Here is a 20792-nt window from a genome sequence, read left to right as displayed (position 1 = left end):
TTATTATTATTATTCGACACGCCCCTACACACACACACACACACACACACACACATACACACCCCAGTGCTTGGAACATAGTAAGCACTTTAACATACCATCATCATCATCATCATTATTATTATTATTATTATTATTATTATTATTAGACACGCCCCTACACACACACACACACACACACACACACACACCAGTTCTTGGCACATAGTAAGCGCTTAACATACCATCATTATTATTATCATTATTATTATTGGGCACGCCCCTAAACACAGACACACACACACACACACACCAGTGCTTGACACATAGTAAGCGCTTAACATACCATCATCATTACTATTATTATTATTATTATTGTTGGGCACGCCCTTACACACACACACACCCACACACACACACCAGTGCTTGGCACATAGTAAGTGCTTAACGTACCATCATTATTATTATTGGACACGCCCCTAAACACAGACACACACACACACACACACACACACCAGTGCTTGCCACATAGTAAGCACTTAACATACCATTATTATTATTGTTATTGGGCATGCCCCTACACAGACACACACACACACACACACACACACACACACACACACACACACACACACCAGTGCTTGCCAAATAGTAGGCGCTCAATACCATCATTATCCATTCATTCAATCGGTTTGAGCGCTTGCTGTGTGCAGAGCACCGTACTAAACGCATCATTATTATTATTATCATTATTATCCGACACGCCCCTACAGACACAACAGTGCTGGGCACATAGCACTTAACAAATACCGTTATTATTATTATTATTCTAGCCTGTGAGCCCGCTGTTGGGTAGGGACCGTCTCTCTGTGTTGCCAACTTGGACTTCCCAAGCGCTTAGTACAGTGCTCTGCACACAGTAGGCGCTCAATAAATACGACTGAATGAGTGAATGAATGAATGAATGAATGAATGAATATTCTCGGCGAAGGCGAGAGCCCCCATCGGCCGCCGGCGGAGTGTGAGCGCGCGCGCGCGCGGCCGCTAGGGGGCAGCAGCAACGGCGGGCCGGGCGAGCGCCGTGCGCACGCGCGCGCCCTTGGTGGGCGGGGCGGCGGCGCAGCGGATTGTGGGAGTTGTAGTGCGGAGGCCCAATCGTGGTGCGCCTGCGGGCCGCGGGCGGGACTTCAACTCCCGGCAGGCCCCGCGGAGCGTTTGGGACGTTCGGAGCGTTTTTGGACCGTTTTTGGAGCGTTTGGAGCGTCCGGACCGTTGGCCGCGGCGGCCGATGCGAAACTGGCTGGTGCTGCTGGGCCCGGCTCTGCTCGGGGCCGCGCTGCATCTCTGGCTGCGGCCCCGACCCGCACCCCCAGGTGAGGCCTCGAGCAATCCGTCAATCAATCAATCAATCAATCAGTCGTATTTATTGAGCGCCTACCGTGTGCAGAGCACTGGACTAAGCGCTTGGGAAGTCCAAGTGGGCAACATCTAGAGACAGTCCCTACCCAACAGCGGGCTCACAGTCTAGAAAGGGGAGACAGGAACAAAACCAAACATATTCACAAAATAAATAGAATAGATAGGTACATGTAAAATAAATAGATAGAGTAATAACTATGTACAAACATATCTACAGGGGCTGTGGGGGAGGGAAGGAGGTAATCAATATCAATCAATCGTATTTATTGAGCGCCTACTGTGTGCAGAGCACTGGACTAAGCGCTTGGGAAGTCCAAGTTGGCAACAAGGAGAGACGGTCCCTACCTGACAGCGGGCTCACAGTCTAGAAGGGGGAGACAGACAACAAAACCAAGCATTTTAACAAGATAAAACAAATAGAATCAATCAGTCGTATTTCTTGAGCGCCTACTGAGCACTGCACTAAGCACTTGGGAAGTCCAAGTTGGCAACATCTAGAGACGGCCCCTACCCAGCAGCGGGCTCACAGTCTAGAAGGGGGAAACAGACAACAAAACAAAACAAATTAACAAGATAAAATAAATAGAATCAATCGATCGATCGTATTTATTGAGCGCTTACTGTGTGCAGAACACTAAACTAAGCGCTTGGGAAGTCCAAGTTGGCAACATCTAGAGACAGTCCCTACCCAACAGCGGGCTCACAGTCTAGAAGGGGGAGACAGACAATAGAACAAGACATATTAACAAAATAAAATAAATAGAATAGATATGTACATGTAAAGTATAGAAATAAATAGAGTAATAACCATGTACAAATATATATACAGGTGCTGTGGGGAAGGGAAGGAGGTAAGACGGGGGGGGGGGGTTGGAGAGGGGGACGAGGGGGAGAGGAAGGAAGGGGCTCAGTCTGGGAAGGCCTCTTGGAGGAGGTGAGCAATCAATCATTCGTATTTATTGAGCGCTTACCGTGTGCAGAGCACTGTACTGAGCGCTTGGGAAGTCCAAGTTGGCAACATTTAGAGCCGGTCCCTACCCAACAGCGGGCTCACAGTCTAGAAGGGGGAGACAGACAACAAAACCAAACATATTCACAAAATAAAATAAATAGAAAAGATATGTACATGTAAAATAAATAAATAGAGTAATAACTATGTACAAACATATTTACTATGTGCAAAGCACTGTTCTAAGCACTGGGGAGTTTACAAGGTGATCAGGTTGTCCCACGTAGTGCTTGGCATGTAGTAAATACAGCACTTAGAACAGTGATTTGCACATAGTAAGCACTTAATAAATGCCATTATTATTATTACTTAATGTTAAAAAAAAGAGACCCGAGTTGTAATCCCAGGTCTGACGCTGGCCACCTGCTTCACCTAGAGTAACTTCTCCGGACCTCAGTTTCCTTCTCTGAAAAATGGGGTGAAACAAGAAGCAGCGTGGTTCAGTGAAAAGAGCCCGGGCTTTGGAGTCGGAGGTCATGGGTTCAAATCCCAGCTCCGTCAATTGTCAGCTGGGTGACTGGGCAAGTCACTTCACTTCTCTCATCCTCAGTGACCTCATCAGTAAAATGGGGATGAAGACTGTGAGCCCCCCATGGGACAACCTGATCACCTTGTAACCTCCCCAGCACTTAGAACAGTGCTGCGCACATAGTAAGCGCTTAACAAATCCCATCATTATTATTATGAGAAGCAGCGTGGCTCAGTGGAAAGAGCCCCGGCTTTGGAGTCAGAGGTCATGGGTTCAAATCCTGGCTCCGCCCACTCTCAGCTGCGTGACTTTGGGCAAGTCACTTCACTTCTCTGGGCCTCAGTTACCTCATCTGGAAAATGGGGATTAAAACTGTGAGCCCCCTGTGGGACAACCTGATCACCTTGGAACCTCCCCAGCACTTAGAACGGTGCTTTGCACATAGTAAGCGCTTAATAAATGCCATTATTATTATTATTATTATTACTATACTAAGCACTGGGGTAGATATAAATTAATCGGATTGGACACAGTCCCTGTCCATCAAGGAGCTGGTGGCTCAGTGGAAAGAGCCCGGGCTTTGGAGTCAGAGGTCATGGGTTCGAATCCCGGCTCCACCACGCGTCTGCTGTGTGACCTTGGGCAAGTCACTTCACTTCTCTGGGCCTCAGTTCCCTCATCTGTAAAACAGGGGTGAAGACTGTAAGCCCCATGTGGGACAATTTGATTACCTTGTATCCACCCCAGCGCTTAGAACAGTGCTTGGCACGTAGTAAGCGCTTAACAAATACCAACATTATTATTACTAAATCCCCGTTTTACAGATGAGGTAACTGTGGCCCAGAGAATGAATAAATGCTATTTTAAGAAAATAAAAGAGATGACGAGCCCCGCGGGGCGGGGACCGCGTCTGCCCTGCCAATCTTCCAGCTCACCTCAGGGCTTAAGCGCGGAGTATTTATTTATTTATTTAGATAAACATATCTATTCTATTTATTTTATTTTGTTAGTACGTTTGGTTTTGTTCTCTGTCTCCCCCTTTTAGACCGTGAGCCCACTGTTGGGTAGGGACTGTCTCTAGATGTTGCCAATTTGTACTTCCCAAGCGCTTAGTCCAGTGCTCCGCACACAGTAAGCGCTCAATAAATACGATTGATGATGATGAGGAGGAGGAGTAAGGGTTGTGAAGAAATGGCAGGACGGTAGATACCGTCGTCTAGACCGTGAGCCCACTGTTGGGTAGGGACCGTCTCGATACGTCGTCAACTTGGGCTTCCCAATAATAATAATAGTAATAATTTATTAAGCGCTTACTATGTGCAAAGCACTGTTCTTAAGCGCTCAGTAATAATAATAATGGCATTTGTTAAGCGCTTACTATGTGCGAAGCACTGTTCTTAAGCGCTCAGTAATAATAATAATAATAATGGCATTTGTTAAGCGCTTACTATGTGCGAAGCACTGTTCTAAGCGCTGGGGGGGGGGGGATACAAGGTGATGAGGTTGTCCCACGCGGGGCTCACAGTCTTAATCCCCATTTTCCAGATGAGGGAACTGAGGCTCAGAGAAGGTCACCCAGCTGAGAAGTGGCGGAGCCGGGATTCGAACCCCCCAAGCCCGGGCTCTTCCCACTGAGCCACGCTGCTTCCGTACAGTTCAGTTCAGTACCGTTCAGTACAGTGCTCCGCACACAGTAAGCGCTCAGTAAAGACGATGGAGTGAACGGATGGAAACCAGGGCGGGAGAGGCGAGCGTCAGTCCCGCGTTCCCGCGGTCCGTGTCGTCGGCAGGTGGGCCGGCCGAGGCGCGGCGGGGGGCGTCCAGCCAAGTGGACGTCGTGGTGGGCGTGCTGTCCGCCCGGCACCACCGCGACCTGCGCGCCGTCATCAGGGACACCTGGCTCAACCACCTGAACCACCACCCGGCCTTCCATCGGCGGTAAGTGGCGTCACCTTCTCCTCACCGCTCTGCCCTCGTCATCATCATCAGTCGTATTTATTGAGCGCTTACGGTGTGCAGGGCACCGGACTAAGCGCTTGGGAAGTCCAAGTTGGCAACGTATAGAGACGGTCCCTACCCAACAGCGGGCTCACGGTCTAAAGGACTAAAACGCCCTTCAGTCATTCGCCCCTTCCGTCGTATTTATTGAGCGCTTCCCCTGTGCTGAGCGCTGGGAAAGTCCAAGTCGGCGACATCGAGAGCCGGTCCCTGCCCCACAGCGGACTCACGGGCTAGAAGGGGAAGCCGGACCACGGAGCAAAACGTAGTCAGAAAATAAAATAAATCGAAGAAATATGTACAGATAAATAGAGTAATAAATACGTACATACATGTATACGTAGTACAGTGCTCTGCACATAGTATGCTCAATAAATACGATTGATGATGATTGATGATATACATATATACAGATGTTGTGTATGTACAAGTAAAATAAATAGAGTAATAAATACATACAAACATATACAGATGTGGGGAGGGAAAATAAAATAAATAGAGTAATAAATACGTACAAACATATATACAGATGTGGGGAGGGGAAGGAGGGGGCTCAGTGTGGGAAGGCCTCCTGGAGGTGGTGCGCGCTCAGTAATAATAATAATAATAATAATGGTATTTGTCCCCCCTCCATCCCACCGTCTTACCTCCTTCCCTTCCCCACAGCACCTGTATATATGGATATATGTTTGTACATATTTATTACTCTATTTATTAGAGAAGCAGCGTGGCTCAGTGGAAAGAGCACGGGCTTTGGAGTCAGAGGTCATGGGTTCGAATGCCGCTCCGCCACATCTCTGCTGTGTGACCTTGGGCAAGTCACTTCTCTGAGCCTCAGTTCCCTCATCTGTAAAATGGGGATTAAGACTGTGAGCCCCACGTGGGACAACCTGATTACCTTGTATCTACCCCAGTGCTTAGAACAGTGCTTTGCACATAGTAAGTGCTTAACAGGCGCCATCATTATTATTATTATTTATTTATTTATTTTACTTGTACATATCTATTCTATTATATGTTTGTTTTTGTTCTGTCTCCCCCTTCTCAACTGTGAGCCCACTGTTGGGTAGGGGCTGTCTCTATATGTTGCCAACTTGTACTTCCCAAGCGCTTAGTACAGTGCTCTGCACACAGTAAGCGCTCAATAAATACGATTGATTGAATGAGGTAAGGTGGGGGGGGATGGAGAGGGGGAGGAGGGGGAGAGTCCAGTGCTCTGCACACAGTAAGCGCTCAATAAATACGATTGAATGAATGAATGAACCCCCCCCCCAAAAAAAAGAAGCGCGTGGTTAATATTTAATCGATCTCTCAGCGTGCTTGTGAAGTTCATCATTGGGGCGCACGGCTGTGAGGTGCCCGTGGAAGACCGAGAGGACCCTTATTCCTGCCGCCTGCTGAACATCACCGACCCAGGTGAGACCCCCCCACGGCACCCCCGCAGGGGCCGCCCTCCCCCCGTCGCTTCCCATGTTGCCAACTTGGACTTCCCAAGCGCTTAGTCCAGTGCTCTGCACACAGTAAGCGCTCAATAAATACGATGGATTGATGCTCCCCGGACGGGGCCGACCCATCCAACCCGTCCCGCGCCCGCTGGCGCTCAGAAAGCGGCGCCTGGCCCTCTCCCTCCGGGAGAACGGCGAGGAAGCGACGGCCGGGCCGGGCCGGGCGGCCGACCAGAGAAGCAGCGTGGCCCAGTGGGAAGCGCCTGGGCTTTGAAGTCAGAGGTCCTGGGTTCAAATCCCAGCTCCGCCACTTGTCCGCTGGGTGACTTTAGGCAAGTCACTTCACTTCTCTGGGCCTCAGTGACCTCATCTGGAAAATGGGGATGAAGACCGTGAGCCCCCCGTGGGACAACCTGACTGAGCCCCTTCCTTCCTCTCCCCCTCGTCCCCCTCTCCATCCCCCCCATCTTACCTCCTTCCCTTCCCCACAGCACCTGTATATATGGATATATGTTTGTACAGATTTATTACTCTATTTATTTATTTTACTTGTACATGTCTATTCTATTTATTTTATTTTGTTAGTATGTTTGGTTTTGTTCTCTGTCTCCCCCTTTTAGACTGTGAGCCCACTGTTGGGTAGGGACTGTCTCTATATGTTGCCAGCTTGTAATCAATCAATCAATCAATCAGTCGTATTTCTTGAGCGCTTACTATGTGCAGAGCACTGTACTAAGCGCTTGGCAAGTACAAATTGGCAATACATAGAGACAGTCCCTACCCAACAGTGGGCTCACAGTCTAAAAGGCTGTACTTGTACTTCCCAAGCGCTTAGTACAGTGCTCTGCACATAGTAAGCGCTCAATAAATACGATCGATGATGATGATGATGACAACCTGATCACCTTGTAACCTCCCCAGCGCTTAGAACAGTGCTTTGCACACCGTAAGCGCTTGATAAATGCTATCATTATTATTATTATTCTTTCCACCCCCGACCTCAGCCTGTCCGTCGCCCCGCCGGGTGGAGCGAAAGTTTTCCGGCGCATCCCGGGAGGATGAATCTCCCGGAAACGGCTGTGCCCGAGTGGCACGCGTGCGTGCGCGTGTGTGTGTGTGAGAGTATTCTCCCCGACTCCCGCCACGTACCCAAAATCCTGGCGTTTTCAGCCAGTTTATGTGGAAATGAGCTGAAACGCACCGAAAATATTCCGCGGGCCCGAATAGGCCTGGACCGTCGATATCTCCGCCCAAGCTCCACGCTCGTAGAGGAGCAGCGTGGCTCAGTGGAAAGAGCCCGGGCTTTGGCCTCAGAGGTCGTGGGTTCAAATCCCGGCTCCGCCAGACTCACGGTCTCAATTGCCCCTGCCTCAGTGGATGTAGAATGGGCCTGGCTTGGGTTCGGATCCGAACTTCACCAATTGTCAGCTGGGTGGCCCCAAGTAAATCAATTAACTTTTCGACTGTGAGCCCACTGTTGGGTAGGGACCGTCTCTAGATGTTGCCAATCTGGACTTCCCAAGCGCTTAGTCCAGTGCTCTGCACGTAGTAAGCGCTCAATAAATACGATTGATGATAATTCACTTCTCTGTGCCTCAGTTTCTCATCTGCAAAATGGGAATTGAGACAGAAAGCGAGCCCTTGTGTGGAACGGGGACTGTATCCAGCCCAATGAACCTGCATGTACCCTGGAGCATAGTATGCACTTAGCAAAGACCATAAAAAAAGGGTTCTTAACACGCTCCTGGATTTAAGCAAGGGACTACCTCAGCCTGAGCCGGGATTTGGGCCAGTCACTTCCCTTCTCCGGGCCTCAGTTCCCTCATCTGTCAAATGGGGATGAAGCCTGGGAACCCCCGTGGGACAACCTTGTAGCCCCCCCCCGCTCCCCAGCGCTTTGCACATAGCGCTTAATAAATGCCATCGTTATTTTAGAGGTGGTTAATTGGGCGCCTTCCCTCGGGCGGCCTCCCGCCAGTTTTGAACCAGGAAATCGAGGCCTTCGGCCTCCCCGAAGAAACCGCGTCGGAGGAGCGGGGGGACCGTGTGGTGAGCGTCAGCTTCCGCGTCCTCTACCCCATCGTCATCAGCAGCCTGGGGGTCTTCTACGACGCCGGGGAGGCCGGGTTCCGGAGGAATATCACCGTCAAGTTGTACCAGGCCGAGCAGGAGGTGAGGCCCGTCGGCTGGCGTGGCGCGGGCCGGGAGGGGGGTCCCCGTCGGGGCTCAGGTAGAGACTCAATCGTATTTATTGAGCGCTTACTGGGTGCAGAGCACTGGACTAAGCGCTTGGGAAGTACGAGTTGGCAACATATAGAGACGGTCCCTACCCAACAGTGGGCTAGAGACTCGGCGGCCGCGGGGCCCCGGAGGATGCCCACCGACCCCAAGCCGGGAGCCCTTCACTGGGAAGCAGCGCGACTCAGTGGAAAGAGCCCAGGCTTTGGAGTCAGAGGTCACGGGTTCAAATCCCGGCCCCGCCACTTGTCAGCTGGGTGACTTTGGCCAAGTCCCTTCTCCGCTCCCTCATCTGTCAAATGGGGATGAAGACTGTGAGCCCCCCGTGGGACAACCCGATCACCTTGGAACCTCCCCAGCGCTTAGAACGGCGCTTTGCACGTAGTAAGCGCTTAATAAATGCCATCGTCATTACTATTATTATTATACAGTGATCCAAATCCTCCAAGAAATCCTGCTGCTGAGCTGAAGTTTGGGCAAGTCACTTAACTTCTCTGTGCCTCAGTTTCCTCACCTGTAAAATGAGGATTAAGACTGTGAGCCCCCTGGGGGACACCCTGATCACCTTGTTACCTCCCCAGCGCTTAGAACGGTGCTCTGCACATAGTAAGCGCTTAATAAATGCCATCATTATTATTATTATTATTTTTATTCTCTGTTCCCTCATCTGGAAAGTGGGGATGAAAACTGTGAGCCCCCCGTGGGACAACCTCATCACCTTCTAACCTCTGCAGCGCTTAGAATGGTGCTTTGCACATAGTAAGCGCTTAATAAATGCCATTATTATAATTATAATTATTATTATTATTATTATTATTATTATTATTCTCTGTTCCCTCATCTGGAAAGTGGGGGTGAAGACTGGGAGCCCCCCGTGGGACAACCTCATCACCTTGTAACCTCCACAGCGCTTAGAACGGTGCTTTGCACATAGTAAGCGCTTAATAAATGCCATCATTATCATTATTATTATTATTATTCTCTGTTCCCTCATCTGGAAAGTGGGGATGAAGACTGGGAGCCCCCCGTGGGACAACCTCATCACCTTGTAACCTCCACAGCGCTTAGAACAGTGCTTTGCACGTAGTAAGCGCTTAATAAATGCCATTATTATTATTATTATTCTCTGTTCCCTCATCTGGAAAGTTTGGATGAAGATTGTGAGCCCCCCGTGGGACAACCTCATCACCTTGTAACCTCCCCAGTGCTTAGAACAATGCTTGGCACATAGTAAGTGCTTAATAAATGCCATTATTATTATTATTATTATTATTATTCTCTGTTCCCTCATCTGGAAAGTGGGGATGAAGACTGGGAGCCCCCCGTGGGACAACCTCATCACCTTGTAACCTCCACAGTGCTTAGAACAGTGCTTTGCACGTAGTAAGCGCTTAATAAATGCCATTATTACTACTATTATTCTCTGTTCCCTCATCTGGAAAGTTTAGATGAAGACTGTGAGCCCCCCGTGGGACAACCTCATCACCTTGTAACCTCCCCAGCGCTTAGAACAGTGCTTTGCACATAGTAAGCGCTTAATAAACGCCATCACCATCATCATTATTGGAGACTGGGAGCCCCCCGTGGGACAACCTGATCACTTTGTAACCTCCCCAGCGCTTAGGATGGTACTTTGCACATAGTAAGTGCTTAATAAATGCCATCATCCTTACTATTATTATTAACTGCAGGGCCCACAGTGGTATTTAGTGAGCGCTTGCCGAGTTCAGAGCACTTGGGAGAGTTAGCAGACGCATTTTCCTGCCCGCAAAAAGCTTACGGTGCAGAGGATGATACCGGGAGAGGTTCCTGGGTTGGGGTGGCTGGGGGGGCCTCCCCTCCCGGCTCCCCCCGACCCGCGGCCGCGTTTGACTTGTGAGCCCGCTGTTGGGTAGGGACCGTCTCTATATGTTGCCAACTTGTCCTTTCCAAGCGCTTAGTCCAGTGCTCTGCACACAGTGAGCGCTCAATAAATAGGATTGATTGATTGGGGTTGTCCACACAGGAGGCTCTGCTCAGCGCCCGCTTCAGCCCTCCCAGCTGCGGCGTCCAGGTGAACCGGCTGTGGTACAAGCCCGTGGAGCAGTTCATCCTGCCCGAGGTACGTCCCGCTCCCGTGGCTTCTCCCGCGGCCCGGAACCGGGGGAAGCGCAGATCCCGGGAAGGGTGGTGCTCCCGGGAGGGTCACCCCCAGCCCGAGGCCCATCGGCCGTCGTCCCGCCAGTAGCCGAGGGCCCGAAGCGCTCTGTCGGAGGCGGGCGGCCGGTTGGGCCGGGATTCTCCCGGCGACCCGCTCCCTTAGCTCGGTAGAGTCCTTACTGCGGGATCAAGGTACATTTGGAAGAATGTACTCATCATCATCATCATCAATCGTATTTATTGAGCGCTTACTGTGTGCAGAGCACTGGACTAAGCGTTTGGGAAGTACAAGTTGGCAACATATCAACCTGTATGTATACACAAAGCACTGTTCTAAGCGCTGGGGGGGGATACAAGGTGATCGGGTTGTCCCACAGGGGGCTCTCAGTCTTAATCCTCCTCATCATCATCATCAATCGTATTTATTGAGCGCTTACTATGTGCAGAGCACTGTACTAAGCGCTTGGGAAGTACAAATTGGATTTTACAGATGAGGGAACTGAGGCCTAGAGAATAGTAATAATAATAATGATGGCATTTATTAAGCGTTTACTGTGTGCAAAGCACTGTTCTAAGCGCTGGGGAGGATACAAGGTGATCAGGTTGTCCCCTGGAGGGCTCACAGTCTTCCCCATTTTGCAGATGAGGGAACTGAGGCCCAGAGAATAATAATAATAATAATAATGATGGCATTTAAGCGTTTACTGTGTGCAAAGCCCTGTTCTAAGCGTTGGGGAGGATACAAGGTGATCAGGTTGTCCCCTGGAGGGCTCACAATCTTCCCCATTTTACAGATGAGGGAACTGAGGGACAGAGAGGTGAGGTAACTTGCCCAGAGTCACACAGCTGACAATTTGCGGAGCTGGGATTTGAACCCATGACCTCTGACTCCAAATAATAATGATGATGGCATTTATCAAGCGCTTACTGTGTGCAAAGCACTGTTCTAAGCGTTGGGGAGGATACAAGGTGATCAGGTTGTCTCACTTGGGGCTCACAGTCTTCATCCCCATTTTACAGATGAGGGAACTGAGGCCCAGAGAAGCTAAGTGACTTGCCCAAAGTCACACAGCTGACATGTGGCTGATATATACCTGTATACGTGTTTGTACGTATTTATTACTCTATTTGTACATATTTATTCTATTTATTTTATTTTGTTAATGTGTTTTGTTTCATTGTCCGTCTCCCCCTTCTAGCCCGTGAGCCCGCTGTCGGGTAGGGACTGTCTCTATATGTTGCCGACTTGGACTTCCCAAGCGCTTAGTACAGTGCTGTGCACACAGGAAGTGCTCAATAAATACAATTGAATGAATGAATGAATGATAATATAATATATAACATAATATATGATAATGATAATGTAATATGTGATCATAATATAATATATGATAATGTAATATATACTATATTGTAATAATATATAATATATAATAATATAATATATTGTAATATATAATAATGGTGATGATATATAATAATAATATATATATTGTGGAGGACACTCTCCTCTTCCCCCCCGCAGCCCACAATCTCCCTAACAATATTCTAACCGAAACACGGAGTAAACATCTGCATTGTGGAAGAACTTAGCGTGCTTACCCTTCGAGGACTTAGAAACCCGCGGGAAAAAGGAAAGGCTAAAAAAAAGAACCAGCCCCTCGGGTATTTGATTTATTAAGAGACGTGTATTTGCGCCAAGTACGCAATAGCTTCGTCCAACCGATCGGTTTCGTTAGAGGTCTTAAGAACTTAGTGTGCTTACCCTTCGAGGACTTAGAGACCAGCGGGAAAAAAGAAAGGCTAAAAAAAAAGAACCAGCCCCTCGGGTATTTGATTTATTAAGAGACGTGTATTTGCTCCAAGTCCACAATAGCTTCGTCCAACCGATCCGTTTCGTTAGCGGCCTTTAGAAAACCCAGCGTCATTTCAGATCTTCCCTCGGGCCGTCGTCCTTATTGTGAGCGAAATGTACAAAGGGAGCGCTTCAAACAAGATGAGCAACACGTGTTGTTCCGTTTTAATTTATCTGCTGCCAGGAAGCCTTAACTGCGTGTGATATTATTTATTTATTTATTTTACTTGTCCATACCTATTCTATTTATTTTATTTTGTTAGTATGTTTGGTTTTGTCTCCCCCCTTTTAGACCGTGAGCCCACTGTTGGGTAGGGACTGTCTCTAGACGTTGCCAATTTGGACTCCCCAAGCGCTTAGTCCAGTGCTCTGCACACAGTAAGCGCTCAATAAATACGACTGATGGATTGATTAATGCTGTTCCGTTTTAATTTATCTGCTGCCAGGAAGCCTTAACTGCATGTGATATTATTTATTTATTTATTTTACTTGTCCATACCTATTCTATTTATTTTATTTTGTTAGTATGTTTGGTTTTGTTTCCCCCCTTTTAGACCGTGAGCCCACTGTTGGGTAGGGACTGTCTCTAGACGTTGCCAATTTGGACTCCCCAAGCGCTTAGTCCAGTGCTCTGCACCCAGTAAGCGCTCAATAAATACGACTGATTGATTGATTAATGCTGTTCCGTTTTAATTTATCTGCTGCCAGGAAGCCTTAACTGCGTGTGATTTTATTTATTTATTTATTTTACTTGTCCATATCTATTCTATTTATTTTATTTTGTTAGTATGTTTGGTTTTGTCTCCCCCTTTTAGACTGTGAGCCCACTGTTGGGTAGGGACTTGTCTCTAGATGTTGCCAATTTGGACTCCCCAAGCGCTTAGTCCAGTGCTCTGCACACAGTAAGCGCTCAATAAATACGATTGATTGATTAATGCTGTTCCGTTTTAATTTATCTGCTGCCAGGAAGCCTTAACTGCGTGTGATATTATTTATTTATTAATTTAACTTGTCCATACCTATTCATTTTATTTTGTTAGTAAGTTTGGTTTTGTCTCCCCCCTTTTAGACCGTGAGCCCACCGTTGGGTAGGGACTGTCTCTAGATGTTGCCAATTTGTACTCCCCAAGCGCTTAGTCCAGTGCTCTGCACACAGTAAGCGCTCAATAAATACGATTGATTGATTGATTAATGCTGTTCCGTTTTAATTTATCTGCTGCCAGGAAGCCTTAACTGCGTGTGATATTATTTATTTATTTATTTTACTGGTCCGTATCTATTCTATTTATTTTCTTTTGTTAGTATGTTTGGTTTTGTCTCCCCCGTTTTAGACCGTGAGCCCACTGTTGGGTAGGGACCGTCTCTAGATGTTGCCAATTTGGACTCCCCAAGCGCTTAGTCCAGTGCTCTGCACACAGTAAGCGCTCGATAAATGCGACTGATTGATTGATTAATGCTGTTCCGTTTTAATTTATCTGCTGCCAGGAAGCCTTAACTGCGTGTGATATTATTTATTTATTAATTTTACTTGTCCATATCTATTCTATTTATTTTATTTTGTTAGTATGTTTGGTTTTGTCTCCCCCCTTTTAGACTGTGAGCCCACTGTTGGGTAGGGACTGTCTCTAGACGTTGCCAATTTGGACTCCCCAAGCACTTAGTCCAGTGCTCTGCACACAGTAAGCGCTCAATAAATACGACTGATGGATTGATTAATGCTGTTCCGTTTTAATTTATCTGCTGCCAGGAAGCCTTAACTGCGTGTGATATTATTTATTTATTTATTTTACTTGTCCATACCTATTCTATTTATTTTATTTTGTTAGTATGTTTGGTTTTGTCTCCCCCGTTTTAGACCGTGAGCCCACTGTTGGGTAGGGACTGTCTCTAGATGTTGCCAATTTGGACTCCCCAAGCGCTTAGTCCAGTGCTCTGCACACAGTAAGCGCTCAACAAATACGATTGATTGATTGATTGATTAACCCGATGAAGAGAAATCCTGACTCGAAAGGTAGTCGCCGTCTTCGAGAGCTAAAGCAACGGAGCGATACCCCCGTTTCTTCTTTCAAACAGAGTTTCGAGGGCATAATTGTGTGGGAGAGCCAGGACCTGCGTGGCCTCGTGTCTAAAAACCTTCACAGAGTGACCGTGAACGATGGGGGAGGCGTGCTCAGGGTCAACACAGTAAGTCATCTTTTCGGGAGATTTTTGCCGATTTTTAACTTGCTCGTGCTGGTATTTATAATACTAATAATAATAACAATAATGTACTTATTATTGGTACTTATGAGAAGCAGCGTGGCTCAGTGGAAAGAGCCCGGGCTTTGGAGTCAGAGGTCATGGGTTCAAATCCCGGCTCTGCCACTTGTCAGCTGTGTGACTTTGGGCAAGTCACTTCTCTGGGCCTCAGTTCCCTCATCTGGAAAATGGGGATGAAGACCGTGAGCCCCACATGGGACAACCTGATCACCTTGTAACCTCTCCAGCGCTTAGAACAGTGCTTTGCACATAGTAAGCGCTTAATAAATGCCATTATTATTATTATTATTATTATTATTACTTGTTAAGCACTTACTGTGTGCCAAGCACTGTTCCAGAACCTGCGATAGATACAACTTAATCAGGTTGGACACAGTCCCTGGCCCACGTGGGGCCCACAATCTCCATCCCCATTTTCCAGATGAGGGAACTGAGGCCCCAGGGAAGTGAATTAATACTATAATTATTATATTATAATTAATCGTTATAATTATTAATATATTCATTATTTATTTATTGTTCCTATTTATTATTAAGCATGAGCTACGGGGCCAAGCACTGTCAAACACTGGAGTAGAATCAAGTGAATCAGACCATTCATTCATTCATTCAATTGTATTTATTGAGCGCTTTCTGTGTGCATTCATTCATTCAATCGTATTTATTGAGCGCTTACTCTGTGCAGAGCGCTGTACTAAGCGCTTGGGAAGTCCAAGTTGGCAACATATAGAGACGGCCCCTACCCAACAGTGGGTCACAGGGGCCTCCAGTCTAAGAGGGCGGGAGAAGCGGGGATCCTTCCCTCATTTTACAGATAAGGAAACAGGCTCAGAGAGGCTCAGTGATTTGCCCGCAGTCACACAGCAGATAAACCAATCAGTCAGGGACACTTGAGTGCGTTGCCCGTAGTAAGCGCTTAACAAATACCATCATTAAGTGCGTACCATCTCTGTCTCCCCCTTCTAGACTGTGAGCCCGCCGTTGGGTAGGGACCGTCTCTAGATGTTGCCAACTTGGACATCCCAAGCGCTTAGGACAGTGCTCGGCACACAGTAAGCGCTCAATAAATACGATTGATCGGCGGTGCACTGTACTGAACGTTTGGGAGAGTCCAACGCGACGGGGTAACGGACACATTCCCTGCCCACAACAAGCCCGCGCGGGGACTGGAGTCCAGCACGCCTGACTGTCAGCAGCCCAGGCTTTGAATTCGCCCTCGGACGGCTTCGGCAAGATGAGGTCCCGTGCCCGCTCCCCACAGCCCGGAGGGGCGGGAATGTGAGCTGGCAAGGTGTCGCTCAGGAAGCGTATCCACTGTATCCCTCCCTGTTGCCTCCCAAGGCTCCCGCCAAGTTGGTGGGCGACAACCAAACAGTAGTTTGGGGCCCGCGGCCTCATCCCCCGTGGTTTTTTCTCCCCCACAGGCCGGGGAAGGGGCTTTGCCGCACGAATTCCTGGAAGGCGTGGAGGGCGTAGCGGGCGGTTTCATCTACACCATTCAGGGTAGGTTCATGGCGATAGGTGGGCCTGCTTTGCCCCGGGGAGGTGGAGGGCCGTGGTCTTTTGGGGACCCCAGAGGGGACGACAAACAGGCGTCGCTCGCTTCTTTCTCCTGCTGTGGCCGGGCTGAGGCGAGGAGGCCGAGGGACGAGGCCAGCTTCCCCCGCCGCTTCCCCTCCGGCCACGCAGAAAGCGGAGCGTGATTCGGAACGATTCCTTGGCGCCCCGAAGAGAAAGGCCCCGGCCGAAACGCCGACAGCGGGCTCACAGTCTAGAAGGGGGAGACGGAGAACAAAACCAAACACAGTCACAAAATAAAATACGTAGAAAAGATATGTACATGTAAAATAAATAGAGTAATAACTATGTACGAACATATTTACTATGTGCAAAGCACTGTTCTAAGCGCTGGGGAGTTTACAAGGCGATCAGGTTGCCCCACGTAGTGCCTGGCATGTAGTAAATACAGCGCTTAGAACAGTGATTTGCACACAGTAAACACTTAATAAACGCCACTATTATTATTACTTCACAACGTTAAAAAAAAAAGAGACCCGAGTTGTAATCCCAGGTCTGCCGCTGGCCACCTGCTTCACCTGGAGTAACTTCTCCGGACCTCAGTTTCCTTCTCTGAAAAATGGGGTGAAACGAGAAGCAGCGTGGCTCTGTGAAAAGTGCCCGGGCTTTGGAGTCGGAGGTCATGGGTTCAAATGCCGGCTCTGCCAGTTGTCAGCTGGGTGACTTTGGGCAAGTCACTTCACTTCTCTCATCCTCAGTGACCTCATCAGTAAAATGGGGATGAAGACTGAGCCCCCCATGGGACAACCTGATCACCTTGTAACCTCCCCAGCGCTTAGAACAGTGCTTTGCACCTAGTAAGCGCTTAATAAATGCCATTATTATTATTATTATTACTATGTGCCAAGCTCTTAACAGATCCCATCATTATTATTATGAGAAGCAGCGTGGCTCAGTGGAAAGAGCCCCGGCTTTGGAGTCAGAGGTCACGGGTTCAAATCCCGGCCTTAAGGACGGCGTCCGTTTCGGAGGGAGTCGGTTGGCGTCGGGGTGGAGGTGGGGAGAGGACGGCTGAGGCAGTCCCCGTCCTCTGGGAGACTCGGGGGAGAGAAATGCCCCCGGCGGAATCGGCCTCGACGCCGTGGGCGGACGGACCGGCCGTTGAGCGTCACCGTGGGGCCCAGCGTGGAACGGGGTGGCGGGAAGAGGCGAGGGACATTCCCGTTTTCAAGCACCCTGAGGGGCGGCTGGCGCCGGAGGGGCCTGTCCGAGGGAGCCGAAGAAGTAGTTCCCCCCCAACCCGGACTCGCTTCACCACAACCGGACCGGAGCCGTCAGGGGACGGTCCGCGAGGCGGGCCGGCGGCTTCCCAGGGAGCTCGGCCGTGTCCTTTGCAGACGGGGACGCCCTCCTGCAGAACCTCCGCACGCGGCCGGAGAGGTTCCTCCGCCACGTCGCCGGGCTCCGGGAGGAGGACGCCCTGTTGAGGGCAGAGAGCGCCGCGTACGGCGACATCGTGTTCGTGGACATCGTCGACACCTACAGAAACGTGCCCGCGAAGCTGCTCCACTTCTACAGGTGGTGAGTGAGACGGGGTGGGGCTCCGGCCCCCTCCCCTCGTCCTCCTCCTCTCCGAGGGGGCTCTCCCAGGCGGCGGCCGGGCGGCCGGGGGCCCGCTTGGGCTTGGTTTCCTACCTGTTCGGCCAACAGGACCGTTCAGACGGCCAGCTTCGACCTGTTACTGAAGACGGACGACGACTGCTACATAGACTTGGAGGCCGTGTTCAACAGGATCGCCCACAAGCATCTGCGGCGGCCAAATCTCTGGTGGGGAAAGTGAGTCGGGGTCGTGGTGGGGTAATAATAATAATTACGGCATTTGTCAAGAAGTGCTTTACTATGTGCACAGCACCGTTGTAAGCGCTGGGGAGGATACAAGGTGATCAGGTTGTCCCACTTGGGGCTCACAGTCTTAATCCCCACTTTACAGACGAGGGAACTGAGGCACAGAGAATCAATCAATCAATCAATCAATCGTATTTATTGAGCGCTTACTATGTGCAGAGCACTGTACTAAGCGCTTGGGAAGTACAAATTGGCAACACATAGAGACAGTCCCTACCCAACAGTGGGCTCACAGTCTAAAAGGGGGAGACAGAGAACAGAATCAAACATACCAACAAAATAAAATAAATAGGATAGAAATGTACAAGTAAAATAAATAAATAAATAAATAAATAAATAAATAAATAAATAAATAGAGTAATAAATATGTACAACCTTGCCCTAGCAGCGGAGCCGGGGTTAGAACCCGTATCTCCCCTTCGCCTCTCACGCGCATCGGCGGACGCGTTTCCTTTGGCGTGACCGCGAGGGCACGCGTCGGCCCCCTCTTCCCACCGGGACGTAACGGGATCGTCCGGCCGCCCTCCAGTTTCAGGCTGAACTGGGCGGTTGACCGGACGGGGAAGTGGCAGGAACTTGAATATCCCAGTCCCGCTTACCCGGCCTTCGCCTGCGGCTCCGGCTACGTGATCTCCAGAGACATCGTCCAGTGGCTGGCCGCCAACGCCGAGAGGCTGAAGACTTACCAGGTAACGAGCGGGGGCTTCCGGAGGGCGGGCCCCCGCTCGCTCCCCCGTCGCAGCTGGCGGCCGAGGAGCCGACGACTCCTCTCACCGAACGATTTGTTAGGCGTTTACGGCGCGCCGGGCAACCCCGTGCGGTCTCCTTTCCAGGGGAGCGGGGGCCGAGGGGGGTTTTTGCGTCGGACGCTTGGGGGATGCCGGTCGAGCTTCCTCCCTCCTTCCCGTCACTTCCCATTCCGGCGTGGCCCAGTGGGAAGAGCCCGGGCTTTGGAGTCAAAGGTCGTGGGCTCGAATCCCGGCTCCGCCCCATGTCTGCTGTGTGACCTTGGGCAAGTCACTTCTCTGAGCCTCAGTTCCCTCATCTGTAAAATGGGGATTAAAACTGTGAGCCCCACGTGGGACAACTTGGTCACCTTGTATCCCCCCAGCGCTTAGAACGGTGCTTTGCACATAGTAAGCGCTTAACAAATGCCATCATCATCATCATCATGTCTGCTGTGTGACCTTGGGCAAGTCACTTCTCTGAGCCTCAGTTCCCTCATCTGTAAAATGGGGATTAAAACTGTGAGCCCCACGTGGGACAACTTGATCACCTTGTATCCCCCCAGCGCTTAGAACGGTGCTGTGCACATAGTAAGCGCTTAACAAATGCCATCATCACCCTCCTCCTACTCCTTTAGCCCGAACAAGGGCTCAAAAGAGCAGTAAAGGTTGGGGAGGAGGGGGGTCCCCGGCCCCACAAGTGGGGTCTGGGGGCTTCTCTGCCCGCGCTGATTTTGCCGTCTGATGTTGTGCCTCCGTGGCCAGGGGGAGGACGTGAGCATGGGCATCTGGATGGCAGCCCTGGGCCCAAAGAGATTCCAGGTGAGCCGCTGCCGCGGGGACGGGGCCCCGAGACCACCCCCGGCTGGCGGAGGGAGGGTCTCCCGCTTGGTGGCTTTCCTCGGGAAGAAGCCGAGACGGAGGGTCGGGGCCCCCTCGGCTGCAGCCGTCGCTTTGGAAGATAACTTCCAGCGGGGGTCCATTTTGGCCCAGTTAGTGGGCCTCCGACCCAACGTGGTAGGGCGACTTTTTTAATTGGGTCTCCGCTCTCTTTTAACCCACGGCAAACCGTTTCTCTTTCCCGGCCTCGTCGCAGGCCTTCCCCCCCCCCCCCGACTCCACTTGGCCTTCCGCGAGCCGCCCCCGTTGGGGCAGCCGAGCTTAGGGCGGGTGGGGCTTCTCTGTCCCCCTGTTCCCCGCCAGGACGGCCTGTGGCTCTGTGAGAAGACCTGCGAACCGGGCATGCTGTCCTCCCCTCAGTACAGCCCCCGGGAACTGGCCGAGCTGTGGAGGCTCAAGGAGTCGTGCGGAGATCCCTGTCGGTGCGGGGCCGGGTGACCCCCACCGCGGGTCGGCGGCCCGCTTGGCGCCCGAGCGGACGTCCCCTCGTTCGGGCCGATGGCTACGGCGGCGTCCTGGCTTTTCTCCTGGCTTGGCGCTAGTTTGCAAACGCCAAACGGTTTTCTCTCCCACGCGACCTTAACGAGCCACTCGCACGCGGTGACTGCCGGCAGAGTCGAGGGGCGCGGGGGGACTCCGGTCGGCGACGCGGAAATGCACTCAACGCAAGCGCGGGCCCCGGGAGGGGCGGGCGGCCCTGAGCTCGATTTCACCCCAAGCGCGTCCGCGGGCCGAGTGAAGTAAGGACTCGCCTGAGGCGGGGTTGGAAGTGGGGAATAACCCTCAAAGGTGACCTCTGGGGAAGGCGAGGTCAAGGCGGGAGGAAAAGTGAACAGAACCGAACTCCTCCTCTGTGCGGACGGGGCCGGGGGCCGCGGCCGGCCACGCGCACCGGGCTCCCGGCCGCGTGACGGGGAGAGGCCGAGCCGCACCG

At 50.7% G+C, this 20792-nt stretch overlaps 1 protein-coding gene across 2 annotated transcripts; it reads left to right on the top strand.

Moving 5' to 3' along the window:
- Positions 1 to 1203: 1203 nt before the first annotated feature.
- B3GALNT2 (beta-1,3-N-acetylgalactosaminyltransferase 2) lies at positions 1204 to 20747 on the top strand. 2 transcript variants are annotated; one of them, XM_038761462.1, is made up of 12 exons: positions 1227 to 1352; positions 4667 to 4814; positions 6190 to 6290; positions 8298 to 8491; positions 10563 to 10658; positions 14625 to 14735; positions 16235 to 16313; positions 17726 to 17909; positions 18039 to 18164; positions 18763 to 18922; positions 19724 to 19780; positions 20162 to 20747. In XM_038761462.1, the coding sequence occupies exons 1-12, from the start codon at positions 1268 to 1270 to the stop codon at positions 20294 to 20296; spliced, it is 1476 nt and encodes a 491-aa protein (XP_038617390.1). In that variant the 5' UTR covers positions 1227 to 1267; the 3' UTR covers positions 20297 to 20747. The 2 variants fall into 2 exon arrangements, with proteins under 2 accessions (XP_038617391.1, XP_038617390.1); XM_038761463.1 differs by lacking the exons at positions 19724 to 19780; positions 20162 to 20747 and having other exon boundaries at positions 1204 to 1352; positions 17746 to 18164; positions 18763 to 18877.
- Positions 20748 to 20792: the final 45 nt, after the last annotated feature.

The sequence above is a fragment of the Tachyglossus aculeatus genome, chromosome 19 (assembly GCF_015852505.1).
Source record: "Tachyglossus aculeatus isolate mTacAcu1 chromosome 19, mTacAcu1.pri, whole genome shotgun sequence".
Classification (NCBI taxonomy): Eukaryota; Metazoa; Chordata; class Mammalia; order Monotremata; family Tachyglossidae; genus Tachyglossus; species Tachyglossus aculeatus.
The sequence above is the reverse complement of the archived record's forward strand: the minus strand, read 5'-3'. Positions and strand labels throughout refer to the sequence as shown.